The sequence below is a fragment of the Malaclemys terrapin genome, chromosome 4 (genome assembly GCF_027887155.1).
Source record: "Malaclemys terrapin pileata isolate rMalTer1 chromosome 4, rMalTer1.hap1, whole genome shotgun sequence".
In the NCBI taxonomy this organism is placed as follows: Eukaryota; Metazoa; Chordata; order Testudines; family Emydidae; genus Malaclemys; species Malaclemys terrapin.
The window spans coordinates 6,208,346-6,228,773 of record NC_071508.1 but is presented as its reverse complement, the minus strand read 5'-3'; the positions used below and the strand labels follow the sequence as shown (position 1 = coordinate 6,228,773).

General features: G+C 51.9%; 1 protein-coding gene and 1 long non-coding RNA gene across 4 annotated transcripts in view; one reads left to right on the top strand and one right to left on the bottom strand.

The window, feature by feature from the left end:
* Positions 1-15,928, top strand: part of AGBL2 (AGBL carboxypeptidase 2) — a 54,615-nt gene extending 38,687 nt beyond the window's left edge. The window contains exons 18-19 of one of the 3 annotated variants that reach the window (XM_054027733.1): positions 5,794-6,018; positions 15,314-15,928. In XM_054027733.1, coding sequence (XP_053883708.1) covers positions 5,794-6,018; positions 15,314-15,455 — 367 coding nt within the window. In that variant the 3' untranslated portion in view covers positions 15,456-15,928. Of the gene's footprint in view, positions 1-2,567; positions 2,649-5,793; positions 6,019-15,313 lie in introns of those variants that run through there. The other 2 variants (XM_054027734.1, XM_054027735.1) reach the window with 2 other exon arrangements.
* Positions 407-20,295, bottom strand: LOC128836977 (uncharacterized). The gene is made up of 3 exons (XR_008444867.1): positions 20,124-20,295; positions 2,705-2,843; positions 407-620 (listed from the first exon to the last, which is right to left on the bottom strand). It is a non-coding gene; the product is annotated as an uncharacterized LOC128836977 (long non-coding RNA).
* Between the last annotated feature and the right edge of the window lie 133 nt (positions 20,296-20,428).

Sequence of the window (20,428 nt, the reverse complement as noted above, 5' to 3'; positions counted from 1 at the left end):
TTCCTGTCATCCTCCTCACCGGATAATTCCACCAGAATACTTTAAGTCTCACCAAAACTCCTTAAGGAGGATGACTACAGCCTTGGGCATCCAAGAGAACACCAATAAATTGGTGGATATTCCTCAGCTCCAGTGAGGGCAGCCCTCCCTATAAGTGATACTGTTTCGGAGCCCACAAAGTCCTTGTGGCACACACCAGCTTCCTTACCTCCCACAGCAAAACACACAGACAAGTAGTACTATGCCCCCAAGCAAGGATTTGAATGTTTCTACTCTCGACTGGCCCCAAACTCCTGTGTGGTAACTGCTGCAAATGAGAGGCTGCAACGGGGGGTGGGGTAGGGTCCAAATCAACATACAAAGAAAAGGGGACCAAGAGAGCTGGTTTAATGGGGAGAAGATTTATTCTACCTCCTCGCTTCTCATGCGCATTGCTAATCAGCAGGTGCTTTTTTCTAAATACGATTTTGTAAACTGGGACACACTGTCCCAATTTACTGATGAGTTGCTGGAGGATGCCAAGGAGGAGTTTAAGGTGTTCCTGGCAGACGGTCGTCTAGTGGCTAAGATGTCACTACAATCGGCGCTCGATGCAGCAGATGTTTCCTCCAGGATTATGGCTGCAGATGTAAGAATGAGAAGAGCTTCTTGGCAAGAGAACTCTGGGGTAGCTCCCGACATCCAACAGAATATAGAAAACCTCCCCTTGGCTGGGCGGTTCCCTCTTTTCTGAAAAAACGGATGAAACTACATTCTTGTAAGGACTCTTGAGCTTCAGTGTGTTCACAGGGAGTCAGAGTCTATGCCCCAGCCATTAAGAGACGGCATTAGAGGGAACAGCAACAATACCATCAGTACTGCCACTGCGATTTCAGGCAGCCAACTTATCCTTCCAGGCAGCAAGACCTTTCCAGGAGGAGGCACAAATTACAGAGGAGAAGTTCCTCTGGTTTCACCTCTAAACAGCCGGCTCGTCCCCATCAGCTTAGGGCAAACAGACCATTTGACTCGTTCTCTCAGTCAGCATTCAGCCATCAGTGATCTTCCAGTCATATCTCCCACCACCTCCCCCTTGGTGACAGGCTGTCCTACTTCTACACTGCTTTGGAAGCAATAACCACAGATAGATGGGTTTTAAAGCACTGTGGGACTGGGATATGGTGTCCAATTCCTAACCATCCCACCCTGCCCCATCCCTTTTCAGGGACCCATTTCATGAGTCACTGCTTCTTCAAGAGCTTCAGACTCTATGCGCTTCAAGGGCCATAGAAGAAGTTCCCCTCCAACACTGGGGGAAAGGGGTTCTACTCATGTTACTTCCTGATACCCAAGTCTAAGGGAGGGCTGACACCTATACTCGGCCTCCAAGATCTCAACAGGTGCATCAAATATATGAGATTTGCATAGTCACCCTAGTGACAGTTCTCCCCTTGTTGAATCATGATTGGTTTGCTGCCCTCCATTTTCAGGACGCTTGTTTCCATGTAGCAGTGTTACCAAGATAATGGAAGTTCCTCAGATTTGTAGTGGCAGATCAACATTATCAATACGCTATACAGTAGCACCTCTGAGTTATGAACACCAGAGTTACGAACTGATCCATCAACCACACACCTCATTTGGAACCAGAAGTACGCAATCAGGCAGCAGCAGAGACCAAAAAAGAAAAGAAAACCCAATACAGTACAGTGCTGTGTTAAACGTAAACTACTAAAAATATAAAGGGAAAGCAGCATTTTTCTTCTGCATAGTAAAGTTTCAAAGCTGTATTTAGACAATGTTCAACTGTAAATTTTGAAAGAACAACCAGAACGTTTTGTTCAGAGTTACGAACAACCTCCATTCCGGAGGTGTTTGTTACTCTGAGGTTCTACTGTACTCCCTTTTGGCCTATCCTCAGTCCCGGGTGTATTCACCCAGTGCATGACTCAGGAGAATGGAGATTTGGGGCTTCCCTTACTGGACAATTCGCTAGTGAGGGGCAAGTCTGAAGGCCAAGTCCTCCATCACATCCAATTCAGACTGTGTCTCTTCAATCAATTGGGGCTCATCTTGGACAAAGGAAAGTCTACATTACTTCCAATGCAAAAAATTGAGTTCATTGGGGCCCTACTAGACTCTACAAGTTCAAGGGCCTTTCTCCCTCATAAGTGGTTACAAACAATTTGGCACCTATGTCTGTCCCTCAAATCTCACCCCTCAACCACAGCTCATGTATGTTTGAGGTTGCTAGGCCACATGGCGTCATGTACTTATGTAGTTCAACCTGTGAGAGTGTGCCTGTTGAAATTGGTTTATCTCAACAGCCTAGTCTGAGTGCCTCCAGTGGTCCTGCAGTCGTTAGAATGGTGGACAGATCAGAGCAATGGATGTGAGAGAGTCTTTCAATTGTCCTTTACTGACCAGGACCATAGTTACTGATGCCTCGGCGATAGATTGGGGAGTGCATTTGAAGTCTTTGAGAGTCCACGCTATGTGGACAGAACAGGAAGCATCATTATATATTAAGGTCCTTAAACTTTGAGTGATTTACAATGTGTGCTGAGTTTTTTCCTCTCTCCCATCAGGGGCGTGTCTGTTTATATGAATCCTGACAATACCACTGCAATGTAGTGTGTGAACAAACCAGTTCAACAAACCACTTCAATCAGTTCTGTTGGGAAGTGATAAAGTTTTGGCACTTTTGCATCAAGAAAGACATTACCGCAGCTGCCCACATTCCAGGTGCCCAGAAGCAATTGGCCAATCAGCTCAGCAGGAATTTCTCCAAGAATCATGAGTGGTCTGTGAAGAGCAGCATCCTGAGGTCCATCTTCAGGAACCGGGGCTTTCCATCTGTCAACCTATTTGCAACAAAAGACAAGAAGTGCTGTCAGTTTTGCTCTAGAGCAGGTCACAGTCCAGGCTCTCTGACCAATGCCCTCAACTGAATTGGGGATCAGCCTTCCCCCCAATTCTGCTTGTCCCTCAGGTCATTCTCAAAATGAAGATGGATCAGGCCAGATAGATACTCATTACACCAGCCTGGCCAAGACAATGTTGGTTCTTTGGCCCTCACAACCAATTGGTCCAATGTCCTGTGCCTCTTCCGCTCTTCCTGGACCTACTGTCTCCACACCAGGGCCAGCTGTGGCATTCAAGTCTTGGTAGTTTGCAACTCATGGTATGGATGCTGCATGGTCAGATTAGGTGGAAAAGAACTGTTAAGAAGCAGTCCAACTGGTTCCGCTAATAGTATGAAGCTATCTATTAGATCAGCCTCTTTGGCCAAGTGGAAATGCTTTTTAGGTTTGTCATTGACTCGGGGAATTCGATTGGTACTAGCGTGGATTCAGGACATTTTAGATTACCGGTTACATTGTAAACCATGGGGCCTGCTCTCAGTCATTGAGGGTCAACTTGGCACAAATCTCAGTGTTTCATCCCCTGATCCACGGGAAGTTGGTATTTTCCAACCCCGTGGTTGTTAGATGCCTGCAAGGTGTTGTTTGCCTCTTCCCACCTATAAAGAAACGTAACACTGTGCTTGCTGCCCTTGAGCCTCTAGCAACCTGTACTCTGTCCCTCCTTTGCCAAAAGACAGTCTCTCTTATTGTTATAACGTCAGCAAGGAGGGCGAGTGAACTCAGGCCCTAATGGCAGGACCTCCAGACACTGAGCTAGTGAAAGACAGAGGAGCCTTAAGGCCACATCCAAAATGTTTGTCTAAAGTGGTTTCACCACGTCACCTTAACCAAACTATTCAGTTGCCTGTAATTTTCCTAAGCTGCACTCCGATGCAGATGACCAGAGCCTTCATCTGTTGGATGTAAGATGAACCTGGTTTTCTGTCTGGATGGGACTAAGCCAGTTTGATTATCACCCCGGCGTGATGTCTCCTGTGCAGACCAGATGAGCAGTCAAGTGGTTTCGGCTCAGACAGTTTCCAGACAGATTACTTCCTGCATTACGACAGGGCGTAGCAAACACCAGCCTCCACCCAGGCTGCCTTAATGGCATTTCTCAGGGTTGTTCCCATATTAGATATATGCAGGGCTGCTACTGAGTCTTCCGGGCCCAGCTTTACCAAATGACACGGTCAGGACTGCTTCTAGGGCGGAAGTGAACTGTGGAAAAGCAGTTCTGCAGTCATTATTTAAATAGACGCCGAGCCGGTACGGCTTGCAAGTCACCAGCATGGACTACACATCTGCAACCACTGGAAGAAGAAATGGTTACTTATGGTTACAGTAACCGTTGTTCTTGGAGAGGTGGGTGCAGTCATGTACTCCACAACCTGCCCTCGGGTCCCTCTGCATCGGAGTCTCCAGACAAAGGAATGCCAGTGCGAAGGAACTGACAGGGGCTGGGGTGGGGTCCTGAAGGTGCGTGCAGTACCCCAAAGGGCATTGCTACACAGAGTTCTCTGGCTTCGGTGCGCTGGGCGTGGAATGCGTGTCTGCCCCCACCCCTTGGGGAACAACGGCCACAGTGCAGGTAAGGAACTGGTTTCCCTGTAAGCCAGTCAGAAGCCAGCGGGAGCTGGGAGAGGGATTGGAGTGCTGTGGATACTGGGCTTCAGTTTTCCCTGGCCGCATGCAGAACGCTAAGAACCAGCTGATTAGAAAATGAGGTCATTTGCGGGAGCTGAATCCTGGGAGCCCCTTAGCCAAATGACCCCAAATTTGCAGCACAAACTCTACCCCACACTCCTAAGTGGGCACGGGAGCTTTCAAGACAATCTGAGCATGTGTGTGGATTGTAGAATAAACAGACCAGGGCTTTTAACCATGGGCTGTAACTGTAGGGGTCCCAGTGACTCCTAGGCCAGGCTGCCATGATGGTGGGGGTGATCTTGCAGCACCACCTACTGAGCTGTGCTCTAATGGGTGAAATCTGGGGGAGCCCTGCCTGAGGCAGCCCTGGGTTAGGCTAGGGAGCCTTCTCCCTGGGGAGCTTTCTGGGAAGGGGGGCTGAGTTCTCCTGCTGTGACTGATGGCTCCGATCTGCCTCCTACCTCTGCAGCCCACAGTGGGAATGGGGGGGGGGGCTCGTTCCTGGGATCAGAGATGCCCCCTGATGCACCACTGTAAGGGGGGAGTGGGGAGGCAGCGTTCCGTGGTATGAGCACAGAACAGCTCATTACACTTCCCCACAGAGCCACGTTGCAGGGGGATAGGGTCGGCCTGGTCTGAGGCACTTCCCCTCTGAGCCTCGGCATCCTGCTCCAGGGGGTGCTCACTCTCTGCTATCTCCAGAGGGATGGGGCTCTCCCCACAGGAGCCCCTTCCCTTCGGCTTAGCGGCATTGCCAGATAACAGCTGGACAGGGCTGGGAAGGGCCAGAGCCTGGCCTGTGACACCACAGGGTCTTCCTGGGAGTGGGGGGAAGTGTTGGGGGGACATTGGCCATGGGGGGCTGTGGGAAGAGTGAGCACACAGGGGAGGGGACAGGATGGAGAGATAGCAACCCAGGGTGGCAAGGGAATGGAGCAGGAATGGGAAGAGCCCTGGAGTTGTCTGGGAAATAGGGGCAAGGGATGGGGTGGCAAGGGAGCTTGTGGGAGGCCTGAGGGAATGGGGACAGCACTCCTTGGAGGGAAGGAAGTTGGGGCATGATGGAGCTGGGGAGAGGCCCAGGGTGAGCACCCAGAGGGGAGGGGGCACAAGGGACTGGAGAGAGAGCAGCTTACGGGGAAAAGAGAAAGGGGCTTGAAGGTAAGAGGTTGATGGGGTGGGACGGAGGTGATGGGCTCAGACCCAGCAGCCAGGTAGCCCCAAGGCCTGAGCGAGACTGGCCATGTCTGTCCCTTAGGTCTGTGTGGTGGGGCCCCGAGCAGGCCGCTGTGACTCTACTGCTGAGCAGAAACCCCTTCCCGAGACCCCAGCTCCCTGGCCCGAGAGCACTCGTTGGACCCCACACGCTGAAGCGGAGCCAATCGCAGCACCTTCTGCCTCCCAGACGAGTGACATGGAGTGTGCTGGACTTCCAGCCCCCCCACACGGAGCCAGAGAGACGCAAGAGCCCCTCCCGGCCCCAGTAAGGGGCTGCAGGGCTGGGGCTCTCCCTGCCAGAGCCCCCTCCCTCCTGCTCGGCTGCATAGGCAGGCTCATTAAAGGGCTTTGGAACAGACATCCGGGCTCCCTCCCTGAAAGGGGCTGTGAAGAGCGGTGGGGGGCAGGACCCCTCTGATGACTGGCTCAGAGCTGCCGGCGGCGGGCATGGGGGCCCACAGGCTGCTCAGGGCTCTAGTGGGTGGGATGGCTGTTCAGAGTGCAGGCCGACTGCGCCATGAGCATTGCTCCATGGCCTTTCCTGCGGCAACCGGCCGGCCTGCGGCAAGTAACACGCGCACACGGTTGCTATCAGCCCACGGCCCCGGTGCCCTGTCCCTGTCTTCCGCAGGGTGTTGGCTCCATCTGGCCCAACCCATCAGCACTAGGGCCTTGGTCCCTCCTTCCCTGTTCTACGGAGCCTCCAGGAACGTGGGCGCTACGAAAATAAACAGAACCTGCCTCACAGCAACTCAGGCAGCTCGGGCCCCTACTGCTGGGCATGGCCAGGGCTGAGCTTGGAGGGGTGGCTGGGCTCGGGCTGCTTCATTCTGCAGAGGCAGTGAAGGGATCGAACGTGCTCCCGTGCGGTCAGTGCTTGGGGTGGGGGTGGGGGTCTGGGCCCCCCAAGGAAGGAGAAGGCTTCCAGGCCCTGCCCTTCCCCTCGAGCAGCTGGAGACATGTGGGAGCCAGACAGTCCCATTAGCCCAGGCATGGGGGGGGCAGGCAACTGGGACGCTGAAGTGGAAGCAGCCACCTCAGGCAGAGCAGCCGGGGGATCCCACTGGGTGCGATGGATCCTCCATGCTCAGGGAGAAGCTACATGAACCGCAACAGGGGCTGATGTGCACAAAGCGGCGGGGGCAGGGGGACTGGCTGCAGGAAAGGCAGCCCCTCCCCCACCTATCCAGCCAGGGCTACAGGGGAACCAGCCCCCCCATGTCACTCTGCCCCCCCGCCAGGGCTACAGGGGAGCCTGCCCCCCCCCCATGTCACTCTGTCCCCCACTAGGTTTGCCAACTTTCTAATTGCACAAAACCAAACACCCTTGCCCCACCCCTTTCCCTGAGGTCCCACCCCTGCTCTGAGGCTCCACCCCCTGGCTCTCCCACCCTCACTGGACTGGGGCAGGGGGTGGGGGTGCAGGAGGGGATGAGGGCCCAGCTGGGGGTGCAGACTCTGGAGTGGGGCCAGAAATGAGGGGTTCAGGGTGCAGGAGGGGGCTGTGATGGGTTGAGATCACAGAGACCCCTTGGGCACTGCCAACGGATGTGCTGAGACTACCTCTGCTTTCCCTGCCAGCCTGGGACTTCAGAACCCTGCCTGGTTGTGCCAGACAGGGCAGCCTGCTACAACACAGGCCCAGGTCTGAGCAACATCCCACAAACCGCAGGCTTAACTGAAAACAACTTAAGTGTTCCTGTCTCCAACACTCAGACGCCCAGCTCCCAATAGGGTCCAACCCCTAAATAAATCAGTTTTTACCCTGTATAAAGCTTATACAGGGTAAATTCAAATTTTTCACCCTCTATAACACTGATAGAGAGATATGCACAGCTGTTTGCTCCCCGGTATTAATACACACTCTGGGTTAATAAATAATTAAAATGTGATTTTATTAAATATAAAAAGTAGGATTGAAGTGGTTCCAAGTAATAACAGACAGAACAAAGTGAATTACCAAGCAAAATAAAATAAATAAATAAAAAAAAATGCAAGCCTCTGCCTAATACAGTGAGGAAGTGATTACAGATGAAATCTCACCTTCAGAGATGTTCCAATAAGCTTCTTTCACAGACTGGATGCCTTGCTAGTCTGGGCCCAACCCTTTCCCCTGGTACAGCCCTTGTTTTAGCTTGGGTGGTAGCTAGGGGATTTCTCATGACTGCAGCCCCCTTTGTTCTGTTCCACTCCCTTGATATATCTTTTGCACAAGGCCAGAATCCTTTGTCCCTCTCTGGGTTCCCACCCTTCCTTCTCAATGGAAAGTCACCAGGTTAAAGATGGATTCCAGTTCAGGTGACATGATCAAATGTCACTATAAGACTCCAAGCCCTTATTCCTCCCATCCTGACTCACAGGAAGGCCTACAAGCAAACAGAGCCATCCACAGTCAATTGTCCTGGTTGATGGGAGCCATCAAGATTCCAATCTACCATTAATGGCCCACACTTTGCATAACTACAATAGGACCTCAGAGTTATATTTCACATTACTAGTTTCAGACACAAGAGTGATACATACCTACAAATAGGATGACCACACTCAGTAGATTATAAGCTTTGTAATGATACCTTACAAGAAACCTTTTGCATGAAGCATATTCCGGTTACATTATATTCACACTCATTAGCATATTTTCATAAAATCATATAGAGTGCAACATCACAGGAGCTCAATAAACCCTCCTGTTTTACACTGGCTGAGAGTCGCTCTGATCTAGAGAAGAGGGTTGCATTATTCCCTCTGGAAGTGGAGGCCCCGAGGGTCCAGAGCGAGTGGAATCCCTGAGGGGGCCCCACGGCAGAGACAGGTGTGCTAAGGCTCAGAGAGGTGTGGTTCCAGGAGATGGAGGGGCTTAACCCCCGAGAGAGAGAGTGGACCCCCAAGAAGGGCTGTCGCGCTGAAAGGGGTTCCCCCCACAGACCGCACGGAGCCAGGAGAGAGCACGAATCCCGTGAGTCCATGACGACGTGGTAGCAGAGGATGGTTGGTGGATGCACCCTGTAGACAGTTGGCTGAGAGCACAGGCACTTTGCAGTGGGCGGTTGCCCGCGATAGAACAAGGGAATTGAAGGAACCAGCAAGGAAAGGGCCTATAAGCAACTCTGTAAGAGGGACCTGGCACATCTGTGCAGGGAGAGAGGGCTGAGCATTGGGAGACTCACCCAGGAGCTGCTGATTGCCTGGCTGGTAGAGAGTGACCAATCATAGGAGCCGGTTCCAGATCCCAGCGGGCTTCCAGGATGCCCAGAGAGACTGGGAGTAGCGGGGGCAGTTGGGGTAGTGGCAAGGGGTCCACCGGACCAGTTCCCCAGCCAGGAGGGGGGCTTCCCACCTGCGTTCCCCCCAGTGGATGTGTAGAGTGAAGGATGTGGAGCTGGAAGAGCAGAGTCTAGCTGACCGCTCGGAGCGGTGAAAACATGAGCTGGAGTTAGAAGAGAGACAGGCCAAGAGGACCTGCTGTGGGGTAAGTGGAGAAGGACCCTAAGATGCCAATTCAGGAGTGCTGTCCCTGTGGGTGCTCCACATCAGGTGGCGGCGCGTCCCAGCACTGTCAATCAGAGATTTTTGCTAGCGCAATAGCAGTCTCGCGGCACAGCTGGTGCCTCTTCTAGCACGTGCACGCCCCAACCCCTGCAGTTCCTTCTCAACGGTCCCCAGCTTGAGATGGAGTCTGTTAGTGGTGTCACTACGAACATTAATATTGAGTGGTTAGATAGCTACTTTAACCCTCTTTATTTCGCAGTTTAGTAAATTCTTAGTTAGCATTAGTTATGTTTAAAAACAAAACCCTTTCGCTTCCCAAATTTCCCAATAGGGATGCCTTAAATATGCCTGGATCCCCAGCTGCAATGCCGATATCTGACGGACACCCCCTTTGTGTCCGATGCCTGGGTAAGCTGCACATACCACAGGAGTGCGTTCACTGCAGCAACCTGAAGACCAGGGCAAAGAGAGATCAGTATCTCCGATAAAACTCATTTTAATGGAGAAATCCTTAAGAGTCTGGGCACAGGGAGCTGCATTCACACACAAACAGGAGTGAGATGGAAAGCCACAAACCCCGCCCCGTGTGTCTATAACCTGCCCGTAGCGACCAGCCCCAGGGGTAGCGCCAGGGGTAACAGACACCTCACTGCATCTACAGGGAACCTGTGGGCTGGGTTCTGATCTCACCCCCTGCGGTCAATCTGGAGTCACCTCTGACTGCAATGGGGACAGGGGTGGGTTCTGATCTCAGCCCCTGCAGTGTCAATACAAGGAGGTTGAACTGAGTTTTGAGAGAAGGTTCAGGGCTCAGCTCCTCTTTTCCCCTCCCCTTCTCCTGCCCCCCCCATCCCCGGTCCTGAAAAGTAAAGTTTCCCCAGCCCCACAGATACTCATGTCCCAACACCCGACTCCATATGGCCAGCCAGCAGCCTGGAAAGGAGACGGGTCGTTAGGGACCAGATCCCAGAGCACCTGGATCCTACACCCTGGTCTCAGATCTGCCCCATGGGCAAATGCCCTGGTCTCAGATCCTGCCCCCCGGACACACACCCTGGTCTCAGATCCCACGCACATGGGCACATACTGTGGTCTCAGATCCCCCCTGTGGGCACATGCACTGGTCTCAAGGCACCTGCCTTGAGTCCTGGGGCTACAGGAACTGGCCTCAATCATCCCTGCCCCAAACGGCCCATTTTCCACTGCTACCCAGGAATTAGAGACACTCTCCTATTTCCCCAGCAGCACATGTGACTTCACCCTCCCCCCCCTGAGGCTTTCAGCACAAGATTCCTTCTTCTTTCTAACAAACCCGGAAACAGATTCTGCCACATACAAAAAAAAAAAAAAAAAAAAAAAAAAATCATTCCCCAGTAGAAACGGTGCAAAATTGTGTGCCACCCCTGCAATAATTAGTTCAGCCTGCAAATCACATGTGTACCTTAGCTAAAGGTGCAAGGACTTCGTAACCTCCCACCAATTCTAATTCTGCCATTTTCCCTGGTAACAAATCCTTCTCATGGATCAGGTCCCTCCTGACCACAGAAATTTCTGCACCAGTATCCCTCCAACCTTGGAGCACTTTTCCATTAAGCTTAACAGCATGCACATGCTCACTGCTTAGTTGTGTAGAAGACCACCTTGAGACTGTCACCTGGTGCGCTGAAATGACCTCCGATCCCATTTTCCCTGCCAGCTTTGGACTTCCAGAACCTTGCCTTGTTGACTCAGACACACTAGCCTGCTGCAACACAGACCCAAGGTCCAAGCCACGCCTCTAAAGCTGCAGGCTTTAAGTGAAATCAGCTCTGCAGGTTACCTGACTCCAGCACCCAGACACCCAGCTCCCGATGCGATCCAAACCCCCAAATAAATCCATTTTACTCTGTATAATGCTTATACAGGGTAAATTCATGAATTGTTCGCCCTCTATAACACTGATGGAGAGATATGCACAGCTGTTTGCTCCCCCAGGTATTAATCACTTACTCTGGGTGCATTAATAAACAAAAGTGATTTTATTAAGAATAAAAAGTAGGATTTAAGTGGTTCCAAGTAATAACAGACAGAACAAAGTAAGTCACCAAGCAAAATAAAGCAAAACCACACAAGTCTAAGCCTAATACATTAAGAAACTGATTACAGATAAAATCTCACCCTCAGAGATATTCCAATAAGCTTCTTTCACAGACTAGACTCCTTTCTAGTCTGGGCCCAATCCATTCCTCTGGTACAGTCCTTGTTAGTTCCAGCAGACATCTTAGGTGTTAACTAGGGGTTTTCACCACTTACCACCCTCTCTGTCCTGCTCCATCCCCTTTTATAGCTTTAGCACAAGGCGGGTGTGATGGTTTGGATCACAGAAACCCCCTTTGGGACTGCCACCTGATGTGCTGAGCCGAGCCTACCTCTGAGCCCATTTTCCCTGGCAGCTTGAGACTTCAGAACCCTGCCTGGTTGTGCCAGACATGCTAGCCTGCTACAAACACAGACCCAGGTCTGAACCACGTCCCCCAAAAGCAGCAGGCTAACTGAAAACAGCTTAAGAAGTGTTCCTGTCTCCAACACTCAGATGCTCAGTTCCCAGTGGGGGTTTCTGTGATCCAACCCATCACAGTGGCGTAGTCGGCAGGGTCTGTGCACAGCTGATTGCTTTGAGACGCGGGTAGTGATTTTAAGTGAGCTTTGGGTGTGGTGGCTGGAGAACAGACAAAGTGGTCACTGGTTTGTTATTTTCTGTTTGCTTATTTCGGGGAAGGGAATAGAGGCAGGAAAATCAGCAACATGAGTGAGAGTGAGGCTCAGAAAAAGCTGGAACTGCACAAGTTGCAAATGGCTGAGAAAGATAATGATCATAAAAGACAGATGGAATTAAAACAAATGAAAATTAATGCAGAGGCTGCCAGGGAGGAAGCTGCCCACAAAAGGGCTATGGAAGCAGAAGCAGCCAGGGACAAAAGAGCCCTGGAGTTAAAAGACAGAGAAATACAGGCCCAGATTGAGGCCCAGAAGCATGAACTGCCTGTTATGGAGTGGAAGAGACAAAACCCTCCAGCCGCTGGCTCCACTTCCCAAAAATCCACAAATGGGAGCGACTATGTCCACAGTATGGTGAATTCAGTGATATTGCCAAATATTTCATTATCTTTGAGAGACTGTGCACCCTCCATGCAATCCCTGAAGATCAAAAGACGATCACATTGGTAGCAAAATTTACTAGAAGAGCTCTGGACATATTCAATAAGATGCCTATTGATGATACTTCAAACTATGGTAAATTTAAGGAACTGGTTTTGAAACAGTTTCAGATTACACCTGAAACCTACAGGATTAAATTCAGGAGTCTTAAGAGGGGATCTGGATTGAGTAATGTGGTTTATGTAAATGAAATGAGAGATTTGTTAGATAAGTGGGTGAGGGGAAAAAGGCATTACAAGCTCTGAAGGAATGTGCGATTTGGTTACTCAGGAACAGTTCCTGAATATGTGCAGCGATGATGTAAAACAGTATTTGTGGGACAAAAAGGTGACTGCAGTGGGAGAATTAGCTGAGTTTTCAGACTCTTTCAAGCAGTCACAAGCTGCAATTAAACATAAACCACTGGCAGAGGGGTAAAGGGTTGGTGGAAAGGAGAATCAAGATTTTACCCCTAGGAAAAAGGAGGCTGGGGTTCACCTCCCCATTCCCCTGTTACTCGCCTCAGGACTCCTGGGCAATCAGGGGATCCCCAAAGGTGCTTTCACTGCAATTTCCCAGGGCACCTAAAAAGCAGCTGTCCCAAATTAAATGAGAGTAAACCTCCCTTGTCCCATGTTAGCTCAGTTGCCCTCAGCCCTGAGGCCCTAGAGGGCACTCCCAGCTGTTATCACACCAACTTGGTGGACATGGGGCCTAGTGAAGCCGACAGGGAACACATCAAGGTTATCAAGATAGATGGCATGGTGTGTCTGGGGTGGAGGGATACAGTGGCTCAGTTCTCTCTGGTTCGACCAAGTGTGGTTCCAGATGCTAGTGTTTTGATGGGGCAGATGACCCACATTAAGGGGGTGGGGCCGCAAAGGTTCCCTGTACCCCTGTCAAAGGTTCATGTGGAGTGGGAAGGTATGGAAGGTGATTTACTGGTGGGGATGCTCAAGGACATCCCCACAGACATGTTGCTGGGAAATGATTTTTTCAGCAAAACTAGGACTGTTAGTGTGTGTTGGTCCACGCCCCTAGGGTCAGGGCTGCATAACATATCCATCACAGTCTATGAAGCAGCCCTTCAGTGCAGGGCAGCATGGCCTAGCAGCTAGAGTCTATAGCACCACCCTTGGGTGCAGGACAGCATGGCCTACCAGCCAGAGTCTACAAAGCATTGGGACGCCCCTTATGGGGTGGGGCAGCCCCGGTAGGGGGGTCCGGGTCCACCCAACTCCACCAGGCCCCGACCCAGGGCCCTAACAGTAGTGTAGCAGCTTGCCACTGACTCAGCGGGGAGTCCTATTGAAACACGCTGAGTTTCCCCGGGTGGGAGGTAACACTCCATCACCCTCCCTGGGTCACTTCCTACCAGAGTCTGTGTTGGGGTTTCCCATGAGATGTCGGGTCCTCTGTGTTCGGCAGGGCCAGTCATCCCCAGGGTTTCCTCCAGTCGCCGGGGTGCAGGCAGGCAGTGGACGGCTTCAATTCCCGGTGCAGTCAGAGGCTGTGACTGGCCCTCTGCAGGCGCTTCCCTGGCAGGTTCTTCCCCTGCAGCCTCCAGCTCAGAATGAGCTGGTCTCCCTCCCTTTATACTACTACTACTAGAGCACTTGGAGCATGCCCAGTCTTGCCAGGGAGGCGGGACTTCTGCTGTCAATACCATGGGCTTAACCCTGTCTGGGCTAGAGTGGGAGAAGCAGGCATCATTACAGTGTGGTAACTTGCAGCATGAAGAAAGGCTGTGAGGGGCTCCCAGAGGGGGAGGAGAGAGAACTGCCTGTCGGTGAGGGGGAGGCTGTTCCAGCTGATGACTGCAGGTCTGATGCAGCTGAACAGCGAACACATCCTGCCCCAGGGAACACGGGGGTGGGTGACTCAGAGGGAGTCCCCAGGAACAGGGCAGGGACCCTGGAACCCACAGAGGTAAGGGAGGGTCCCATTGACACAACAGTGCAGGGAGGCAGGGTGCTTCCAAGTATGTATTTATGTAAGCCACCGGATAAACGCTTGTGTCACTTGATTCTAAATCACCACCGGTGGGGGCTCCGTCGGTCATAGTTTCAGCAATCTATTATTAAGCACAAGTATTTATCTGGTGGCTTACATAAATATGTTTTCTTTTCTTTCAAATAATTTAAGCGGCTTTTACCTCATCATGTGCTTCTGTTCTGTCATGCACTTCTGTTGCTTTGCCAGTAACAACATTGCCGTCTTTCCACGACTCGGGGTCTATCGGTTGGTTCTCAACATCACTATCTCTCACAACTCTCCCCTTTTTTCTCTAAACTTTCTTTCTGATTAATTTGCCCTGAAGACTTGGGATGCATTCGCGGCCAGTACAGCTACTGTCTGTTAATGTGTATGGGGATGGAGCGTAAATCCTCCAGGGACATCTCCATGAAGCTCTCCTGGATGTACTCCCAAAGCCTTTGCAAAAGGTTTCTGGGCAGTGCAGCCTTATTCCATCCTCCATTACCATGCCAGGCCAGTAGCACGTAGTCTGGAATCATTGCATAACAAAGCCTGGCAGTGTATGGTCCCGGTGTTTGCTGGCATTCAAGCAACATCCGTTCTTTCTCTCTCTGTGTTATCCTCAGGAGAGTGATATCATTCATGGTCACCTGGCTGAAATATGGGAATTTTATTAAGGGGACATTCAGAGGTGGCCGTTCCGGCTGGGCTGTGTGCATGTGGCTGAAAAGAAATCATCCCCGCTGTTAGCCATGTGGTGGAGGGAGGGGTGAAGTGATCATCCCAGAGAATTGGGTGTGAGGGGGGTTTAGTTGGGTTTGCGCTGTACATTAATCCGAAAACCTTAGCCCCTCCTTTTAAGTGGCCAACCCATTTTAAATGGTCAACCCATCTCTCCCTTTTTTTCCCTCCCGCAGCTGCAAATGTTTCAATGCTACCACTATCATCTCCGTCCCAGAGGCTAGCGCAGATAAGAAGGCAAAAAAACCTGCACTCACGATGAAATGTTCTGAGCTCATGCAGTCCTCCCGCACTGAAAAAGCCCAGCAGAATGCATAGAGGCAAACAATGTCAGAGTCCAGGAAAACACAAAATGAACATGAGGACAGGAGGGATGTGCGAGATGAGAGATGGCGGGATCAAGAGGCGAGGCGGTGGGAGCAAGAGGAGCGGTGGCGGGAGCGTGATGAGAGGATGCAGGAGGCAATGCTGAGTCTACTGGAGGATCAAACTGATATGCTCCAGCGTATGGTTGAGGTGCAGGAAAGGCAGCAGGAGCACAGACTGCCGCTGCAGCCCCTGTGTAACCAACCGCCCTCCTCCCCAAGTTCCATAGCTTCCTCACCCAGACACCCAAGGACAAGGGTGGCGGCTCCGGGCACCCAACCACTCCACCCCAGAGGACTGCCCAAGCAACAGAAGGCTGGAATTCAATATGTTTTGAAGTGCAGTGTGGCCTTATCCTTCCCTCCTCCCCTACCCCATCCGGTGCTTCCCTCCTCCACCACCCCTCCCGGGCTATCTTAGCAGTTATCCCCCTATTTCTGTGACTAATTAATAAAGAATGCATGAATTTGAAACAACAATGACTTTATTGCCTCTGCAAGCGGTGATCGAAGCGGGGAGGGGAGGGCGGTTGGCTTACAGGGAAGTAGACTGAACCAAGGGGGTGGGTTTTCATCAAGGAGAAACAAACATAACTCTCACACTGTAGCCTGGCCAGTCATGAAACTGGTTTTCAAAGCTTCTCTGATGCGCAGCGCACCCTGCTGTGCTCTTCTAACTGCCCTGGTGTCGGGCTGCACGTAATCAGTGGCCAGGTGATTTGCCTCAACCTCCCACCCAGCTATAAACGTCTCCTCCTTACTCTCACAGATATTGTGAAGCACACAGCAAGCAGTAATAACGATGGGAATATTGGTTTTGCTGAGGTCTAACCGAGTCAGTAAACTGCGCCAGCGCGCTTTTAAACGTCCAAATGCACATTCTACCACCATTCTGCTCTTGCTCAGCCTATAGTTGAACAGCTCCTGCCTACTGTCCAGGGTGCCCGTGTATGGGTTCATGAGCCATGGCATTAAGGAGTAGGCTGGGTCCCCAAAGGATAACTATAGGCATTTCAACATCCCCAACGGTTATTTTCTGGTCTGGAAAGTAAGTCCCTTGCTGAAGCCATTCAGACAAACCAGAGTTTCGGAAGATGTGAGCGTCATGTACCTTTCCCGGCCATCCCATGTTGATGTTGCTGAAACGTCCCTTGTGATCCACCAGTGCTTGCAGCACCATTGAAAAGTACCCCTTGCGGTTTATGTACTGGCTGCCTTGGTGCTCCGGTCCCAAGACAGGGATATGCGTTCCGTCTATCGCCCCCCCACAGTTAGGGAATCCCACTGCAGCAAAGCCATCCACTATGACCAGCACATTTCCCAGAGTCACTACCCTTGATAGCAGCAGCTCAGTGATTGCATTGGCTACTTGGATCACAGCAGCCCCCACAGTAGATTTGTCCACTCCAAATTGATTCCCGACTGACCGGTACCTGTCTGGCGTTGCAAGCTTCCACAGGGCTATCACCACTCGCTTGTGAACTGTGAGGGCTGCTCTCATCTTGGTATTCTTGCGCTTCAGGGCAGGGGAAAGCAGGTCACAAAGTTCCATGAAAGTGCCCTTACGCATGCGAAAGTTTCGCAGCCACTGGGAATCATCCCAGACCTGCAACACTATGCGGTCCCACCAGTCCGTGCTTGTTTCCCGGGCCCAGAATCGGCGTTCCACGGCATGAACCTACCCCAATACCACCATGATGTTCAAATTGCCGGGTCCCGTGCTTTGAAAGAAGTCTCTGTCCGTGTCCTCATCACTCTCATCACCGAGCTGCCATCGCCTCCTCTTGCAGGTTCTGGTGCTGCATATACTGCAGGATAATGCATGAGGTGATTACAGTGCGCATAACTGCCGCGGTGATCTGAGTGGGCTCCATGCTTGCCGTGGTATGGCGTCTGCAGGAGAGCAGAGTGGCAGCGGAAGCGTGACGATGGTTTGAAGCCCTGCTGCACCGTCTGCTGCCAGAGCAGGAGAGCAGAGTGGCAGTGGAAGCAGTCGTTTGGGGACGATGGTTTGCAGCCCTATTGTAGCTTCAGCTGCCAGAGCAGGAGAGCACAGTGGCAGCGGAAGCGTGACAATGGTTTGCAGCCCTCTTGTACTGTCTGCTGCCAGCAGCACCTAGGACACAACAGCGGCGGCTGAGCTGAGCGGGCTGCATGCTTGCCGTGGTATGGCGTCTGCGCGGAAAAAAGGCGCAAAACGATTGTCTGCAGTTGCTCTCAGGGAGGGAGGGGCGACTGACGACATGTACCCCAAACCACCTGCGACAATGTTTTTGCCCCATCAGGCAGTGGGAGCTCAACCCAGAATTCCAATGGGTGGCGGAAACAGCGGGACCTGTGGGATAGCTACCCACAGTTCAACGCTCCGAAAGTCGATGCTAGCCTCGGTACTGTGAACACACTCCGCCGACTTAATGCGCTTAGTGGAGACACACAATCGACTGTATAAAATCGCTTCCTTAAAAATCGACTTCTATAAATTCGACCTAATTTCGTAGTGTGGACATACCCTTAAAGAGTTGGGTTTTTCTCTGTTTCTCTTAAATACTTCAAATCCACTGAAAATCTAAAAAAAAGTGTGTGTGTGTATATCTATATCTCTCTCTATATATATATAAAATTTTCCACCAAATTACTCTATATAGGAACTGGAAAAAAATAAACTAAAAGAGATGGGAGGGGAAAAAAAATCAATGTACAGTGTAACAGAAGAATTGCAGAAAACAGGTTACTGGGGGTGGGGAGCTTGAGCCAGTTGTGTGTTGTTTTGTTGAAGAAAACCCTAAATATTGAACCTGGCCCTTTTTGCTGCAGACCTTATCTGGCAGAATGATCACAACATACCTGTTTGTGTGTACTTACATTATTACTAAAAATAAATGATGGAATTTTTATAAAAACACCCCCTCAGAATGGGATTGGCTTGTTCTGGGCTTGCTGTGAAAGGCAGAGCAGCTTTGTTACATTTTGAGACTTGGCAACACCAGGGAACCAGGCCTGGGACTCCCCGGAGATGGACTTGGCTGAAAGTCACCGATTTCCATGTTAACAAGTTCTGTTCTATGCTGTGTTCCTGTCAACTAATAAACCTTCAGTTTTACACGCTGGCTGAGAGTCACTGCTGAGTGCAAAGTGGGGGTGCAGGGCCCTCTGGCTTCCTCAGGGGTGGACCCCTGTAGGAAGTGCATGGACAGGGATTCTGAAGGCTCCGAGGTCAGACCCAGGAAGGCCATAGCTGAGGAGGTTTCTTGCCCTGGACAGAGTGCCCTAAGGGGAGTCACGCTAGTCCTGGCTGGTTTCATACAGAGCAGTTCCAGAGCATCGGGGTTGTGACTCCGTGACAACTGGTTGCTTCTCCCTCCTGGATCTCAGGTTAGGAAGGGCATTGGCCATGGCTTTCCTGCAGGCACCTGCCCCAAGGGTCTCAGCAAAAGTCTCACATCCTTATTCCTACCACCTAGGCATTGGTGACTCATATAGGCTCACGTACAACATAACAAGAGGAAAAACCCACCTCATCACCTATGCAGCTCACAACTTGTCCATGTCTCTGTGGGGAGGGGACAGGTCACTGTCAATGTACCCTGCAGCATTGGGGAAGGTGGACTGGGGTGGGAGCCAGGAGACCACCAGGTCTGGTCTTCAATCTTCAACCGACCGCAGTTTCCATGCAGATTCCCTCTCCCCTCTTCACTTACATTCTGAATTCAAACCCAGCTGGTGACTCATGGAGGTAAAATTAGTATGTGATCATGCAATTAAAGGATGGTGTCATAATGCACATGGTCAAGTGCGCAGAGTTAAGGTTGTTCAGGAAATCTTAAATGTGGCAATTGTTGATTCCAGAGGGTTTGACTCTGCAGCCTTCCCACTCAGCCTGCAAACCTGCCCATGTGTTACACAAGCCATGGCACCATGGGAGGAGCGGGCATGATGGGGAACGCCTGCATTTACTGCCCCTTGCGCCATAGCTGAATGGCGAGGACAGCTTTGCACTAAAATTCCTGATTACAAGGATCTTGTCTCAGTGTGTGAATTAAATAAGCTAGATTCAAAAGAAGACTGGAGAAAGAGAAATTCCATCGCGTGCCCCCCAGTGGGTCACCCGTCAGGATGGAACCAAGGACCTTCTATTGCCCCTGCAAGGACCCTGTCCCCCCAGCTGAAGGAGACACTGTTAGTGGTTATGTGGCCTGGACACTAGAGAGGGACGTGACACAGGTTTTGTTTATACAGCCGTTGGCTAGAGGACAGTAGAAAGTTGGGGATCAGGAAGTTTTGGCTCTATCCCTAGCTCTGGCAGGGGAGTGGGGGGCTAGTGGTTAGATCAGGGGGCTGGGAGCCAGGACTCCTGGTGTCATTGGGTGGCGCCCATCCGTTGCTCTGACACTGCGAGTAGGATTGCCAGCTTTCTACCTGCACAAAACCGAACACCCTTGCCCCGCCCCACCCCTTCTCCGAGGGGGTGAGGGCTCTAACCGGGGGGTGCTGGCTCTGGGGTGGGGCTGAGGGGTTTGGGGTGCAGGAGGGGGGGCTAGGCTGGGGGCAGAGCGGTTCAGCGGGTGGGAAGGGGATCAGGGCTGGGGCAGGGGTCGGGGTGCAGGCTCCGGGCAGCATTTACCTCAAGCAGCTCCCGGAAGCAGCGGCACGTCCCCCCGCCGGCTCTATACCGTGGCGGTGCGGCCAGGGGGCTTTGCGCGCTGCCCCGTCCGCAGGCGCCGCCCCTGCCGCTCCCATTGGCCGCGGCTCCTGACCAATGGGCGCTGCAGCGCCGGCGCCTGGGCGGGGGCAGCGTGTGGCGCGGAGCCCCCTGGCTGGGCCCAGGCCTAGGAGCCGGACGGGGGACACGTCACCGCCTCCTGGAGCCGCGCGGCGCCTGCAGCGCCACTGACAGACCCCCGGCAACGCCGCCCCGCCCCCCTGTCA